The sequence below is a fragment of the Aspergillus karnatakaensis genome (genome assembly GCF_047715665.1).
Source record: "Aspergillus karnatakaensis strain CBS 102800 unplaced genomic scaffold BJY04scaffold_10, whole genome shotgun sequence".
Lineage (NCBI taxonomy): Eukaryota > Fungi > Ascomycota > Eurotiomycetes > Eurotiales > Aspergillaceae > Aspergillus > Aspergillus karnatakaensis.
The window spans coordinates 84,382-99,654 of record NW_027395722.1 but is presented as its reverse complement, the minus strand read 5'-3'; the positions used below and the strand labels follow the sequence as shown (position 1 = coordinate 99,654).

General features: G+C 52.7%; 6 protein-coding genes across 6 annotated transcripts; 2 read left to right on the top strand and 4 right to left on the bottom strand.

Moving 5' to 3' along the window:
* Positions 1-214: 214 nt before the first annotated feature.
* Positions 215-2,786, top strand: BJY04DRAFT_215313 (pre-mRNA-splicing factor CWC22; the record flags this gene model as incomplete). The annotated part of the gene is made up of 2 exons (XM_073715448.1): positions 215-2,237; positions 2,314-2,786. 2 exons carry the CDS (start codon positions 215-217, stop codon positions 2,784-2,786), a joined length of 2,496 nt encoding a protein of 831 aa, XP_073574161.1.
* A 109-nt stretch (positions 2,787-2,895) lies between these two features.
* Positions 2,896-4,608, bottom strand: BJY04DRAFT_215312 (putative MYND domain protein; the record flags this gene model as incomplete). The annotated part of the gene is made up of 1 exon (XM_073715447.1): positions 2,896-4,608. One exon carries the CDS (start codon positions 4,606-4,608, stop codon positions 2,896-2,898), a length of 1,713 nt encoding a protein of 570 aa, XP_073574160.1.
* A 1,150-nt stretch (positions 4,609-5,758) lies between these two features.
* On the top strand, positions 5,759-7,454 carry BJY04DRAFT_215311 (major facilitator superfamily domain-containing protein; the record flags this gene model as incomplete). The annotated part of the gene is made up of 4 exons (XM_073715446.1): positions 5,759-6,113; positions 6,197-6,886; positions 6,951-7,204; positions 7,284-7,454. The coding sequence occupies 4 exons, from the start codon at positions 5,759-5,761 to the stop codon at positions 7,452-7,454; spliced, it is 1,470 nt and encodes a 489-aa protein (XP_073574159.1).
* Positions 7,455-7,935: 481 nt separating this feature from the next.
* BJY04DRAFT_215310 (WD repeat-containing protein) lies at positions 7,936-11,432 on the bottom strand (the record flags this gene model as incomplete). Its single annotated transcript, XM_073715445.1, has 5 exons — positions 7,936-7,944; positions 7,999-8,112; positions 8,159-8,406; positions 8,453-11,187; positions 11,275-11,432. 5 exons carry the CDS (start codon positions 11,430-11,432, stop codon positions 7,936-7,938), a joined length of 3,264 nt encoding a protein of 1,087 aa, XP_073574158.1.
* BJY04DRAFT_6672 (uncharacterized protein) lies at positions 11,373-12,260 on the bottom strand. Its single transcript, XM_073720823.1, has one exon. The coding sequence runs from the start codon at positions 12,154-12,156 to the stop codon at positions 11,467-11,469; it is 690 nt and encodes a 229-aa protein (XP_073574157.1). The 5' UTR covers positions 12,157-12,260; the 3' UTR covers positions 11,373-11,466.
* A 920-nt stretch (positions 12,261-13,180) lies between these two features.
* Positions 13,181-15,242, bottom strand: BJY04DRAFT_6936 (uncharacterized protein). Its single transcript, XM_073720879.1, has 2 exons — positions 14,884-15,242; positions 13,181-14,809 (listed from the first exon to the last, which is right to left on the bottom strand). Exons 1-2 carry the CDS (start codon positions 14,929-14,931, stop codon positions 13,469-13,471), a joined length of 1,389 nt encoding a protein of 462 aa, XP_073574156.1. The 5' UTR covers positions 14,932-15,242; the 3' UTR covers positions 13,181-13,468.
* Positions 15,243-15,273: the final 31 nt, after the last annotated feature.

The window sequence follows — 15,273 nt, the reverse complement described above, 5'->3', positions numbered from 1 at the left end:
AGGCAAAGTCAAGATCTGAAAGCTGTTGTATACGCGACAAGGAGACTGGGCCAGGCTGGCTCCTGGAAAGTCACGTGGATCAACCGCGCTAAGACTTTGTCCTTCGCCGCCTGACGTCCTATCTGAAAGACCTTCATCCAGCTCGACCAGCTCGACCAGCTCGAGTTTCAGGGTGAAACCAAGGGCTCTTCACATTGACTACAGTACCAGGGAAATGTCGGACCCTGTTGTTCTACAGTCCGCCGTGCGGGTGCCCACACCTCCACCAGGTGCCTCTTACTCACCCCAGCCGTCCGGTTCACGAAAGCGATCGCCTCCTTCTCGTTCGCCTTCTCCAAATCGGCGTCGCTCTCCACCGGGCGACTCTACAGAAGCTGACGGAGCTGTGCCACATATTGATTCCGACCGCGCGATTGAGCGAGAGCGCCAGCTAGCGGAGCGTGTCCGCCAACATGAACGACAAGAAGCCGCGAAAAAGCCCATGACGGAGGAGGAAAAACAGGCCGCCGCAAAAGCGGAATATGAGAAGCTTCTGAATATGCGCTCAGGAGGTACATACATTCCGCCGGCGCGACTTCGTGCTCTGCAAGCGCAGATTACAGACAAGACCAGCAAAGAATACCAGAGGATGGCTTGGGAGGCCTTGAAAAAGTCGATCAATGGTTTGATCAACAAAGTCAACGTGTCTAACATCAAATATATTGTCCCGGAACTCTTTGGCGAAAACCTTGTCCGGGGTCGTGGTTTGTTTTGTAGGAGCATCATGAAGGCACAAGCGGCAAGTTTGCCGTTCACTCCGATCTATGCCACAATGGCAGCGATCGTCAACACGAAGCTACCTCAGGTTGGAGAGCTCCTTTTGAGCCGGTTGATTATACAGTTCCGAAAGGCTTTCAAAAGAAACGACAAGGCAGTCTGCATTTCCTCGACGACATTCATCGCGCACCTTTGCAACCAGCAAGTCGTGCACGAAATGCTTGCAGCTCAAATTCTACTCCTTTTGCTCCACAAACCTACAGATGACAGCGTTGAGATTGCGGTTGGGCTCACTCGGGAGGTCGGTCAGCATCTGGAAGAAATGAGCGGTCCGATTGCACTGGCAGTATTCGATCAATTCAGAAACATTCTCCACGAAGCCGACATCGACAAGCGGGTCCAGTACATGATCGAAGTTCTCTTTCAGGTGCGCAAGGACCGATACAAGGACAACCCAGCTGTCAAGGAAGAACTTGATTTGGTAGAAGAAGAGGATCAGATCACACATCGAATTGGACTGGACGACGAGATTGAGACTCAAGACAGCCTCAATATTTTCAAATTTGACGCGCAGTGGGAGGAACATGAAGAGGCATATAAGAAGCTGAAGGCGGAAATCCTAGGAGAAGGAAGCGATGACGAGGACGAAAGTGACGAGGGTGACGAGAGCTCAGACGAGGAATCTGAAGAAGAACGGCAGCTGGACATTAAGGATCAGAGCAACACCAATCTTGTGAATCTGCGCCGAACGATCTATTTGACGATTATGTCCAGTATAGACTTTGAAGAATGTTGCCACAAGCTGATGAAGATTTCGTTGCCAGCCGGCCTGGAACATGAGCTTCCTTCTATGGTCATCGAGTGTTGTTCTCAAGAACGGACATACTCCAAGTTCTATGGTCTTATCGGTGAGCGGTTCGCAAAGATCAATCGCCTCTGGTCCGATTTGTTTGAGAACGCCTTCGCCAAGTACTACGACACGATCCATCGTTACGAGACCAACAAGTTGCGCAACATTGCTCGGTTCTTCGGACACATGCTCAGTACCGACGCAATCGGCTGGCATGTTATGTCGATTATTCACTTAAATGAGGAGGAGACGACATCAAGCAGCCGTATTTTCATCAAGATTCTTTTCCAAGACCTTGCTGAACAGCTTGGTATTCCGAAGTTGCGAGAACAGCTGACAGACGAGATACTTCGTCCCAGTTTCGAAGGGCTGTTCCCAACAGACAACCCGCGCAACACCCGTTTCTCCATCAACTACTTTACCAGCATTGGTTTCGGTGCATTGACAGAAGAGCTGCGCGAGCACCTGAAGAACATGCCCAAACTCGCTCCTCCTGCGCTCCCACCTGCTCGCGACGAGTCGGTCAGTTCCCGGTCGTCCTACTCATCGCGTTCCCGTTCTTACTCACGCTCTCCATCATATTCTCGCTCTCCTTCTCGAGACCGTGGACGCCGGCGTTCTACCAGCCGAGGTAGGTCTTATTCGCGGTCCTTGTCGGGCTCGCGCCGCAGCTATACCCCCAGCTCCTATACTGCTTCGCGTTCCAGATCACCTGTATCGCGAAGCCGTCGGCGTTCGGTTTCATACAGCCGGTCGCCGTCTCGCAGCCCGCCTCGCCGAAATGACCGCGGGCGCGACTCTCGATCTCCACCTCCGCGCCGAGGCCGCAGTATCTCCCGGTCCGTTACACCTCCTCGCCCGGGCGCAAGGCCTCGCAGTTACTCCCGTTCGCCTTCACGCTCTGTATCACCGCCATCCCGGCGAGCACCTGCGCGCCGACGCTACTCCTCAGGGTCGGTGTCCCCCCCACCGAAGCGGGTTGAGAGAAGCATTTCCAGGTCACGTTCACCTCGACGACCTCCTCCAGCTCGCCGTGGCCGAGATCATTCAGTTTCTCGGTCGCCTAGCCCACGTTATAACAAGAATCAGCGACGACGGAACTCCAGTTCGATTTCTGCATCTCCTCCCCGTCGGCGGATGCGATCTTCAACGCCGCCCCGTCGGTAGTTCTGTATTTTAGTATAAAGGGAGTCTGTAGAAGGAAATAATGGGTTGGCCATGATGTATTTTAGCATAACCGAACAGAAACAATACACCACAAAATAACGCTCTCTATATCTTTTCTTCAATTACTGATCTATCTCCCCGGCCTCCCAAACACAGCGTTTGCACAAGCACTTACCCCCCAACGCACCTGCCGCCCACTCCCTCCTCTCCTTTACATCCAACCCAATGTCACAATAATGGTTCAAGATCTCCTCATCCTTGCCCACTCCACCCTCAACCCTCTCATTTTCTTTCTCCGTCCCATCTGCCCTCTTCCACTTCACCTTCCCCTCTCTGTCCCGAACCACAAACGCAATCTCCCCACCCCACTCCCACCGCACGTTCGGATCACATGAGTGATTCGCAAGACACCAAAGCGGATGCACAGCGCAGAGCTCCGGCCCGCCATCCCAGGTCGAAAGCCGCCCCGACGCAGTACCCCGGAACTTCGCATACAGCGTGTTGAAGATCCAAGTATCGTAGGTTTCCAACGTAGCGTAGGGGTCCAGTTGCATTTCTTCGACAAGCCGCATCGGCTGCAGGATGTTCAGGTGGAAGCTAAAGGGGAGGGACCCGTTCACCTTATCCTTGTTCTCAGCTGTATCGTTCTCCGGCTGCTGCGAGGCGTCGAAATCGCCCCAGATGTATTTTATCTCGGGGAGCTCAAGGGGACTGACGCCTTGGGTTTGTGCCATTGCGACGGCCCGCCCGAGGAGGAGGAGATAGAGGTAGTCTGCTTTATCCTTTGCGTCGGGGATGTCTTTGCCTATTGACTCGAGGTTTTCCATGAGACCGCAGACGGCACCGTGGTAGACTTCCTGTGCGCGATCGTGGCAGTCGGCGGAGCAGAAGATGGTGTCGGAGCACTCTTCGCAGGCTACCGGTGGGTTCTCGGCGGAGAGGTCGGGGAGAGACCCGTTGCAGGCGTCGCAGAGGTCATCGTGGAGGCGGTTTGTGGCTGTAAGGAGCGAAGATTCACGCAGGATGGTTTCGCCGGGGAGGAGAGCTTCTTTGGCGAAGAGGCCGAGTTGGATGGAGACCTCCTCTTCTTCGTCTTCTGCATCACCGTTCTTTGGGGCGTTGTGAAGAACTGGTAATGCCACGGCGCGGACCTCGCATTTCGGTGCGACGTCCTTGAGACGCTCATTTAGTAGGTTGAGGGTCTCGGGGGACTTGCGGTCTGGTTCGTGCGTGTTCCAGGGGTAGAGGATTCTGCGGGCGAAGCCTTGTGCTTTGAGGGTGCTGGGGTTGATTTCTTCTTCTGGTTGGTGTTCATTGCCTTTGACTGCAAAGTGTTCTCGCTTGATGATGGTGATTTGATCCTCGATGTCTTTCTTTGCTGGAGAGGCTGATGTGGTATCAGGTGATAACTCCTCCAAGACTGTCCGGCCGCGCAAAGCAAATTCATATGCATCACGGAGACAGCCGCACCGGACGAGACTCCTCACAAGTAAAGCGTACACCGGTCCAATAATGTTGTTGTATTCGACCTGAGTAATAGGTTCGTAGCCCTCATCCCCCTCATCTTCGTCTTCATCTTCATCCTCGTTCTCGGCAGGTGCAGCTGCAGAGGCAGATTCTCCTTCCGTGACCTTCTTCCTCGCATGAAACTCGCACTCGTCCGGCGCAACAACGGAGTCTAGTAGAGACAGAGCCCGGTATGCATCCGCAGATGCAAGGTCGGGATACCCTAGTCGCTCATGAACCAGGCCCCGTTCCAGGTGAAGGTGGGGGTTGTGCGGGTCTGCATAGATTTGGGATGTGACAAAAGCACGTTCCTCTAGTGCTTGTCCCATTTTGGAATCTATATGCCAAGAGCGGTTTTAGTGACCGAAGAACCTTGTGGGCTGAAAGAGGCGCTTCTTGATGGTTGCGGATGTACCCCCCGCAGATCTATAGAATTTTCAAGCCCCGCAGGTGAACCAAAGTGTCGGAAGAAGGCCACAAAGGGATGGCAAATGTTATTATTGGATAGTACAGTCGATCAAGGAGTAAAAGATAGACCAGCAATGGTAGCTTCTGTCAATTCTCAGAACGTTATGGCTGAGTGCAGTGTCTATCTCGAAAATCTCTATACGCTTAGTCACCCCTGCCACGAATGTGCATGTATTAATTTGCTTAGTCAGTTGATACACTGCATATCCCAACTACAGCCCTAATAGGCCTGTAAGAACCTCGCTCCCAAACACCAATATTATATATTTTAGAAATGCTTCAGATCAGGCCATAAGTAAGCCGCTCTTATCCGAACCGGCCGAGAGTTGGTTGGCCTCTGGTACGTCAAGACTCCCGGGTAGTAACGGTTTGACGGACCGAACCGGGGTTTCGACAGCTACTCCAAGCCAAAGAGTGAGTTGAAGGATGGCAGTTGGAGCTGGAGCTTGATAACACGTTACTATTAGCTCTCTTCTTACTGGTCTGGGTGTTTTGGGCTGTTGGAGCACCTGGGGTTGAAATACCCGCTGGGAGTACGATCGGTCTATAAGGTGTGTCCGTACCTTCGGCGGACAATTCGATCTTGCAATAGCATTGATAGCATATAAAGTAGAATAAAGTAAAGGCAGTACTATATATTCTTGTGACATTATGCTTGTAGTAGGTGATATTTATATTTGCGCGTACATTATAAATACAATCTGGTTCATTCTATTTCTAAGCGAACCCTAGCCAGTAAAACTCCCCTCCCTCTGGGCAACACAATGAACTTTATCTCCAATTTAAATCACCCTATCAGCTCCATAGACAGTTACCGGATACTCAAGGAGCAGACCGGCAACCATAATCTGGGGAAAATGCGGGGGACACCCAGGGCCCAGCCAAGGAAGCCAAGAAGGGTATACAAGAGTCTCCGTATATATGACCCGCCAGATCAGTCTCCTGACCTGATCAGAGCTGTCAGTCTATTGCAGAATCATCCGTTACACCATTCACATCTATACCGTTACAATGACTTCAAATACTCAACCCCCCGGGACAGTGGTCCATGATGAGAAACCGCGCACAATCCACGACGAGACCCTCCCGGACGACGACCTCAAGCCCGCCCCTGTGCTGGGGAATATCGACTATACAGGCACAACGAAGAAGACAGACCCCGCAGAGATCAAACTCGTCCGCAAAATTGACTTTATCATGATGCCCATCCTCTGGATCATGTACTGGTTCAACTATCTCGACAGAAACGCAATCACCGTTGCCCGGTTGGACGATTTAGAGGACGAGCTAGGGTTGAGCTCGACACAGTATCAAACCTGTGTGTCGATTTTGTTTGTCGGGTATATTCTAGGGCAGATTCCTAGCAGTATGCTCTCACCTTCTTTTCCCCCTTCCCTTGCAAGATAGCACAGATGAAAAGGATCTGAATACTAACTATCTGATATAAAGATATGCTCCTTACCCGCGTGCGCCCCTCCCTCTTCATGTCCGGCGCAATGGCCCTCTGGGCCGTCGTCTCAACCCTCACCGGCATCTGCACGGACTTCAAAGGCCTCCTCCTAACGCGTTTCTTCCTGGGCATCACCGAAGCCCCCTTCTACCCCGGTGCCCTGTACATGCTCTCGATCTTCTACACGAAGAAAGAGATCGCGACTCGGATCTCGATCCTCTTCACCGGGAACATCTGCGGCACCGCATTCGCAGGTCTCATCGCGATCGGCGTCTTCAAAATGGGCGGCGTCGCCGGGCTGAGTGGCTGGCGCTGGCTGTTCATCCTCCAGGGGATAATTACCTTTGGACTTGCAATTATCGGGGCGTTTGTTCTGCCCGATGAGCCACTGAATACGCGGTGGTTGACTCCGGAGGAGAGGGAGTTGGCGCATAGCCGGATGACGAGGGATACCGTTGAGATTAGGGAGAATACACGGCCCTGGACGGGGCTGAAGGAGGCTGCGAGAGACCCTCGGCTGTGGATCCTGGTCTTCATGCAGCATTTCCACATGGCGGCAAGCAACTACAAGAACTTTTTCCCGACGATCGTGGAGACGTTAGGGTTTAGCCAGAATGTGACGCTAGCGTTGACCTGTCCGCCGTATTTGATCGCTGGGATTATTTCCATTGGATGGGCGTGGAATTCAGGTGTGTTTTCTACTGCTAGTAGTTCCTGGTATGGATGTACTAACTGATGATCCACCGCAAACAGGCCGCGTCAACGAACGAACCTGGCACATCACATTCGCAAAGATCATCGCGGTCATCGGCTTCGTGGTGGCATGTACAACACTCAATACCGGGGCGCGATACTTTGCCATGTGCACCTTCGCGACAGGCGTATACTGCTGCAACAGCATCATCCTAGGGTGGGTGGCTTCAACCTGCGGACAAACGAAGGAGAAGAAGGCGTCGTCGATTGCGCTGGTGAACACGGTAGCTACGGTGGGGATGATATATACTGCAGTATGTTACCTACCTTCTCTTCTCGAGGAGGAGCGGGGCGCTCGAGGAAACAACAACCAATGCTAACGACGAGATATAGTACCTCTGGCCGGACTCGGACGCCCCGCGGTACCCAATCGCCATGGGAACAAGCGCGGCCTTTTCAGCAATCTCGGCCGTTCTAGCCTGGGTGCTAAGGATAGTGCTTGTCCGCGAGAACCAGAAGATTCGACGATCCGACAACGAGCAGACGATGTTCTATGCATACTGAGCATGTAGCGATTGGGCCGGATATCATTTCCATACTTCTCTGTGAACCCATCCCCGAGCTGGAGCTGAAACTGATGGGGTTGATGTATTTTATACGTCAGCGGCAGCGCTAGGGATGGAGGCACCACTTAGCGTCTAGGGGGAAGTACCTTAAACCATCCGCGATCAGCGGCCAAAGCACAGCGATTGGGGATTCTCATTGGTTGTAATCGACGTGGATAACGCGGCCGAAGCTCGGGGGCACAAGCCACTGACGTCGTGGCTGATGATCGTGTCAGGCACTGAAGGGGGGGGGGTATGATATAATATAATAAACACCCTCGCGGCATTTAGTTCAATAGAAAACATTGATAAACGTTTCCATTATCTTTCTTTTCTCGATTCTTAACAAAAAAGGGAGGATTTTCTAGCTAATATTGCGCGAGACTAACTGACATCCAGGTCGTCACAATTTCTACTGCCCGTCTACGCATGGGTGTCACTCACATCACCTAGTAGCGCTTGTCAATACATTCTACCGCTGATATAAGAAAGAAGACACTTACACTGCAATTCTCGTCTAGCACGATTCGGGAATGCTCTCCCTGGGCTAACCCTTCTTCTCCGACCTGTCCTCCTTGCTGTCGCACCGTCGCTGCAAACTGTGCCAGCATATGCCTCTGTTCTCATCAGTATCTATCTAACTCATAGCATTCAAGGACGTACTGTTAAAAAGGCATCACTCATGCCCCCCTGCCGTTGCACGTCGTTCTCGCTCATGATGCGGTAGCTGTCGTGCATGCACTTGCTGCTCTTCAACCCACCGTAGCCCGCCCCAAGGGTGTTGGCGGGGTTGTTGGGGTCTAAGATATTGATCCCCTTGCGCGCATCCTCTTGGGCACGTCGATCGGGCGAGAAGATTTTGATCGTGTCGTCGATTCCAGACACCGCAATGGTAGGCTCGTAGGGATGTCCTGCAGCCATTAGAGATGGTATTCACCAGATGACAGTATAACCAACCTTGCACGACGTTCACGACCTCGTCATCTCCTTTGAGGATATTAACAAGCTTGCAGGTGTCGCGCTCCCAAATGAACAAGTGCCCTGAGTCGCTTCCGCTCACCACGTACTCGTCGTTCAAGCCGAAGAAGTTGGCATCCTTGACGGTCTTGACATTGCAATGTCCTCGATACACTCGGGTGTGCGATCCGCATGGGACATCCACCTTGACGTCCTCTCTCGCACTACGTTCGAAGCCATAGTCTCGGAATAGACGCTCTGCGGCATCCGACTCTGAGGTGTCCTCCTCGACCCCAACATCACTGTCATCATCGTCACTCTCCGAAGTGTCAGAGTTGATATCGGGATCATCATCTGCATCACTGTCTTCATCTTCGCTTGCGGTGTTGGTGCTCATTGTAGGTGCATCGTCTCCCGATGCTGAGTGGTGCTGACGAGAGTCCCGATGGATGGCTAAGCTTATGTCATGGATAGGTTCCTCTTCAACATTCGCCTCGGTGTCATCCTGCGATCTTTCTATTTCCATGTCATCGTCATCTTGAATGGTCGCGTTGAGGCCTCCAAAGGCTCGGTTGAGAAATTCGAAGTTGACACTAGTACCAGCTTCCATCAAGACTCCGCGGCCTACTTCTAAGAGCCAGTAGTGTTCCGACGATCCTGGATCGCTAGAACTGAGGCCGGATCCGTTGGAAGTACTAGAGTTGTTGGACCGATTCGACCCGTTTGAGCCGTGACGATGATCTCGGGCTGGTGGGCCATCTTCAGACTCGGGCGTTGAACTAACCGATAATTCATTCTTCAAGGCATCCTCAAAAGCAGCGACGGCCGCATGTTGAGTGGGGAATAGTATGCGGGTCTCATCGCGCTCAAACCTGGAGCTATCAACGTTCACCACGGGAGTGTCATCCGCCAGATCTTGCAGGTACGGAATCAACACCCCCTCCAACGCATCATCATCCGCTCTCTCTGGGATCGGGAATCGATCTCGGTTGCGACCGTGGGTCGAGCTGCGCTTAAAGCCGGAAAGAACAGCACTTCGCCCCCCCTCGACGAACAATATCAATGCTTTAAGGAAGTCGTACCCAAACTGCTCCCTCCGATTGATAACATTGTCCTCCCCGGGTGCGGGTCCTATCTGCTGAAACTTGTCGAGAAGGTCTTCGTCTACTCCATAATCCTGGACATCCCCACCCAACGCCCGCGCGAGGGTCCCGGCAGCCTGCACAAACCGATAAGATGACTCCCGGTTACGGCGCAGGGTCTGCTGAACACGCACAGTCTCCACGGTAGGGTTGATCGGGTACCTCCAAGTCTTCATTATATCTTCCATCTGCGGCAGGAAGGTTAGGGCGAACATTAGAGCGGAGCAGAATGATTCATGAAAGGCCGTGACTGAGGATGGATGGGATGCCTCGGCCCCTTCCCGAACCGCCGCGTCAAGGGAAAACAAGGCCTTTCGAAGTTTGACGAGGTCCTTGGCTATGCGCAAACTGCGCCTCTGTGCTTCGTTCAAGACCGCGTATCTCGCCTGTTCCATGGCTTCGGCCGACGCCGCTTCCGCTGCGGTGGCACCTTCGTGTAACAAAGATGGGAATGGAATATTCTCGGTTTCTCCATTCCCGTACCGGACTCGAAATGCTAGCTCGCCGTCCTCATGGGCTCTTTGTCCTCGCCGGGACCTGTGTCTAATGCCGCTGGAATTGGAGGATCCTGACGTCCCAATTTGGCGCTTACGCTTCCTGTCCTTCGATTGCCGCCTCCTACGTGAACCGGATTTGGCTTGAACGGCGGACTGGTGACCCTGGGTGTCTAGTGCATCGGAACTCCGAACCAAGTCGAAGCTGTAAATGTGGTCGCCGGACCAGCTCACGATCATCTCATTGGGGTTGGCATTACTGATTTTACACGCTGTGATGTGACCTTTATACCGAGATTTGGACCGCTCCTTGCCGTTGGGCGCAAACCTCCGTACACACCGCGTTGCCTGACCCAACTCGTCCCCATGACCGTCTGCTACTCCCGGCGAACCACCAGGGTCACCCCGTTCAGTCGTGGCATCCCGACCCAACATACGCCTGTCATGGAGGAAACAATGCAGGTGGGCTCCGCCGAGGGCGATATAATGCGGCTGACTCGGAGAGCACGAAATGGTGTTCAGATCAAGCCTATGCCGCTTATACGAAATCAGAGGGGGCGGCACGTTCGAGTCGTCATGTCCATGTCCGGAGTTCGTCATATACAGCAGACCGCCTCGCGGTTTGGGATACGCGGAGGAAGGCAAGCGCAGATCCCATTGGCGAACTTCACCATCCTCAGAACACGTCAGGAAAAGATGCGGGGAAGACTCTGTGACGATGCGTTTGGCCCGATCCGCGTGGCTTCGATAAATGCGCGCATTAGTATTCCCTACGCCGAGATAGCGGGTGTTTCCGAAGAATCGATTCAGATGAGGACTTCTTGATTGAGTGGCGAACATTGACGGTGCACCATGAGAGCTGTTCCGGCTGGAGTGTTCGATGTCGAAAACGCGGACCTGGGAGTCGCCGGCAGCAGTCACGAGTGTCCTGTCATTGGAATGCGGCATAAAGGCTACTGAGAAAATATTGCCAGTGTGGCCGGTAAAGACCGTTGTGTTGAGAGCAAAAGGTGATGTCGAGGATTCTGGCTGATAAGAATATATATTCAAGTGGAAGTCATCCGAGCCTGAGGCAAGAAGTCGCCCCGAGCGTGACCAACTGCGAAACATCAGTCTCCCAGCCGCTGGGAATCTTCAGAAGCACCTATGACCAGAAACAGCTAACGGGAAGCAGCTTGACACATACCTGAGCGCGTTGACACAACCACTATGGCCCCCCAGCTCGTTCACGATGTCAAGGTCGCCAACCCATTCTTTCGAACCATAGAGGCCCCGGATGCTAGCCGATGTCGAACCCCCCCCAGCTTCCCGGCGCCAGATTCGATCGTACAGGGACCTTGACATTTTCAAATCGACGTGGGATGCGGGAAATCAGTTGCTAGATGGTGAAGGGAAGAATCATTGCGAGCAGCGCAGATAGCGCTTGCCGATCCGCCGGAGTTACGCCTGGGCGATATCCTTGGGCAGATGAAGTATCAAGGGCGTTAAGTCTTTCAAAGGGAAGAAAGGGACCGTCACGCGCACGACAACAGTCTACTCTGAGTAGGATATGAATGGATGGTGGAATATTGAAGTGGTGGCCCTGGCTAGCCGAGTGACCAGCCAAGTGGGTGTGTGGGTTGATGCAGCGGGGAAGGGTATGAGACCAGTGGAGGGGGGTAAGAGGGCGCAGAAAACAGTGATTGCCTGCTAAGTTGGGAGGTGAGTTGATTGAAGGTGAGCTAAGGGCTGAGAGCTGAAGCCAAATGAAAAGAGCCCGAGGAGAAAACGAGCAGTGAGGCGTCAGAAGAAATAATAATGTCGGCTCTGAAAGCTCCACCAAGGTCAACGTTTCGACACGGGCGGAATGGGTACTAGCCACCGCGCAACACCACACCCTACCTGAAGAGAAGGTGAGCCTGGCCAACAAAAGAAGCAGAGCAAGAGAGCAGAGAGGAGAGGCTGCAGAGAAGTCAGCACAGGCCGCAGACGGAGGAGCAACGGTCTGTTTGAGCAGAGTTCTGATCTGTCTGCATTGTGACTGGAGTACTAGGTAGAGAAGATTGAGATCCCGAAAGTGAACATCCATATGACGTTGACGATGATAAGGTGGGTAGCAGTTAAGCTACCTAGGTAGGTGTGTGGTTTCCCCATTCTTCTCGCGCCTTCGATGAATTATAATGGTCTGGACTCTGGACCTCCTTTGAATTACTACTACAGTTAGTCCAGTGGGCCACTGTGCAGCCTGCAGGATCCAGGTTAAGTCGTTGACTCTCTTATTATTATTGCAATGAATTATGACGCATTGCCTGAGAGAAAGACCAAAAATCTTGGAAGTCAGGGCGGCGGCGGCCCCAGAGAATCAGAATGACGGGACCAACACCAATGCACCTGCACCCAGCAGCACGACCCAAAGGGGCTTAGTCCTTGGCATCCTGCCACTCAGTGGAGTTAGCATTTCTGCTTCAATGCTCTTTAATTGGCCTTTCGATGCGCCTCGCGCTGCATTGATTCGGGTCGAGGCCTTCGTTGACCGGAATTTCATTTCCTCGCTCTTCTAGGGCCGTCTATCGACTCTGCTCTTCGATGTATGCGTGCATATCAATCGCTTGTACAAATTATTGGCAAGGGACTAAAGGTCGTACCCGGTCGCACAATCTTTCGACAAGTTGACCAGGTCGATAATTGGCAGAGGAATCCTCCTTACTCCAGCACTGAAATGCAGCTAACATTCTTCTCCAGCAATTATAATTCAATCTTTGTCCCCTCTGTTCCTTCCTTTTCCCAGGTTGCCACGTCCCTGAATGAACCCTCTTATGAAACATAATGATAAGTCCAAGCTGCAAGCCGGCTCCATCTTAGCCAACTTCGCCTTCGTAGGTTGGCAGCAACCGTCATCGCATTATTTGCCTTCCAAAAGTTCAAGAATCTGAGTCGAGATGTCACGAACTCGGGTAGCTGATTGCATGTGAGACTCTGCCGACCGTCCGCAGCAGGTTAGCAACCTACCCTCAGGGATAATCTTGGATCTGCATCGCCATTCGGTCTCCAAACGGCTCGAAAAGCCTGTTTGGATGGGATGATCCAGACGAGACCTTCCTCAACCAAGATTTGCCTTGCAGAATTAGACCGTGGTCGCTGAATATCTTCTCGGCCATAATTGGGGTCGGATGGATAATCAATTCAAATACCCAACAAGGAAATAAACCTGCAAAAAACTTGTTTTTGCTCTCGCCATGGCCCCTTGGGAAACAGGCAACCCGGCTCGTCCGCGGTCCCTGCCCATTCAGACGCTTTTCGAGCCAGCGTGGTAGTGTACCACAAAGAGAAAAAAACGAGGGATCAGGATTTGGCTGCTGTTGTGGGGTCGATTATTCGTTGACCTTGATAATATTTTCCTGTCATGCCATGAACGACGATCGTCTCCAAAGTCCAGTTCTCGGGATCGCCTGCGCAGGACCCTCGCGTGGTTGCATCTCCATCAGCCGTTGTGCTAGCTGACTAACCCGCATTGTCTCCGATTTCATCAATTCTACTTCCATCTGGCGAACGACGTTTAGCTCCTCGATCATATGGCTGAACAATTCGGTGAGGTTTTTGGCCGTTCGAAGCAGCGCGGAACCGCGGAGCGCCTCGACATCGCCATATCCCAAGATATCAAGGCTCTGTAGCTGCCTCAAAGCGAGTTCGAGCTTCATCAGCAGGGCATCAATCTCCTCTTTCCACTCCCGGCGCATGGGATCAACGAAGAGTCCGTGGGCCTCTTCCTCTACATGTGAAAGTCGGGCATGTTGGACTTCCTCGACTTTCTGGAGCCAGTTCTCGAACTCTAGGATTGCCATTGTATACCGTCCGCCATGGCTGTCGCTTAAATCGTACACTTCTTGAGAAAGCTGGGATAGAAGCTGAACTTGCTCTGCGAAACTTTGCTGTCCATTATGCTCGCACGAATTCTGAAGCCAGCAATGCAACGCTTGTCCATTGAGTTTTCTCTGCGATTCCTTTTCAACGCTCAGGTTAGCCTTGTAGTCCCTAGCGACCGAGTTGTATTTTTTCCGTAACTGCGCCTCGGCTTCGCTTTCCCATTGACCGTTTTGCTGTATCCAGGACGTATGTAAAAGACTGAGCTGCAGGAGTTCGGTTTGTAAAGCCGCAATCTCCGGCCAGGACGAAGGGAGTAAGGAAGCAGCCTGTTCGGCTGAAGCGCTGGCGGGCGTCGGGGTTGGAGGTTTGGCCGTCTTCTTTGGAGAGGATTGCTGCTGGTATGTAGAAAACTGAGTCTTCGACCTGGGCGTCGTCACAGACAGTGGTGTTTGCGAAGGCTTGGAAGCCGGCGTAACAGACTGGCTCTTGTGCCTAGCATGACCCCGTGGTGCCGTTGGCGTTACGGTACTCGAAGTCTTTGGCTGTCTCAGAGAAGCTGATCGGATCGGTCGAGGAGGCGGTGGCATGTCCGTTTTCTTCGGGGAGGGTGGTCGTCCATTATATTGTCTAGCGGTGTCATCGCGTTTAGTTGGTGAAGCTGGAGCTCTGGGGACCGTTCTAGCACCGGTCGGGATAGCTGGGGACTTGGCAAATGAAGGGGGCTTTAATTGACTCGGTCGGATGAGGCTTTGGCGACGCGTAGGAAGAGTAGAAGGAATGGTTCTTGAGGCAGGTTTCGAAGGAGCATCGTCTGTCGAGGGCGCGGCGGCGGAGGAAGGCTTCAGGCTTGGGACTGTACGTGCTGAGGTAGCAGCCGGCTTTAATGTAAGTGTTAGAAAAGAGAAGAGAACAAGATGAAAGCACAACGAGGGAGATCGAAGTTTGAACTCACTTGCTTGCGGGGCTCCCGTACTGGAACTGAACGCGTGGGGATTGGCATGATTTCAGGAATGTGAGTAGTGCCTGCCACTGCCTTGAATTGAGAACTGAAAGAATGGATAGCGACTGGACAGCCATGAAGTTCCTTCAGGTCTGTACATACAGCTTGTGAGAGTTAGCGAGTCGAGTCCTGAGGTCGAAAGGACGGTGAGATTCCGCGTCAACAATCGAAGCTTGGCACTCCGTATAAACCCCATCTTCCCCGGGCCCAGCTCCTAGATCCCAAGGAAGGAACTACCGGCCCCGGGAGGGGGGTACCTACTAAGTAAATGGATATGGAAGCCCTGTACAGGTGTCACATATCGCAATTGAGATAAAATTAAACTTCCCACCTATAATCAGA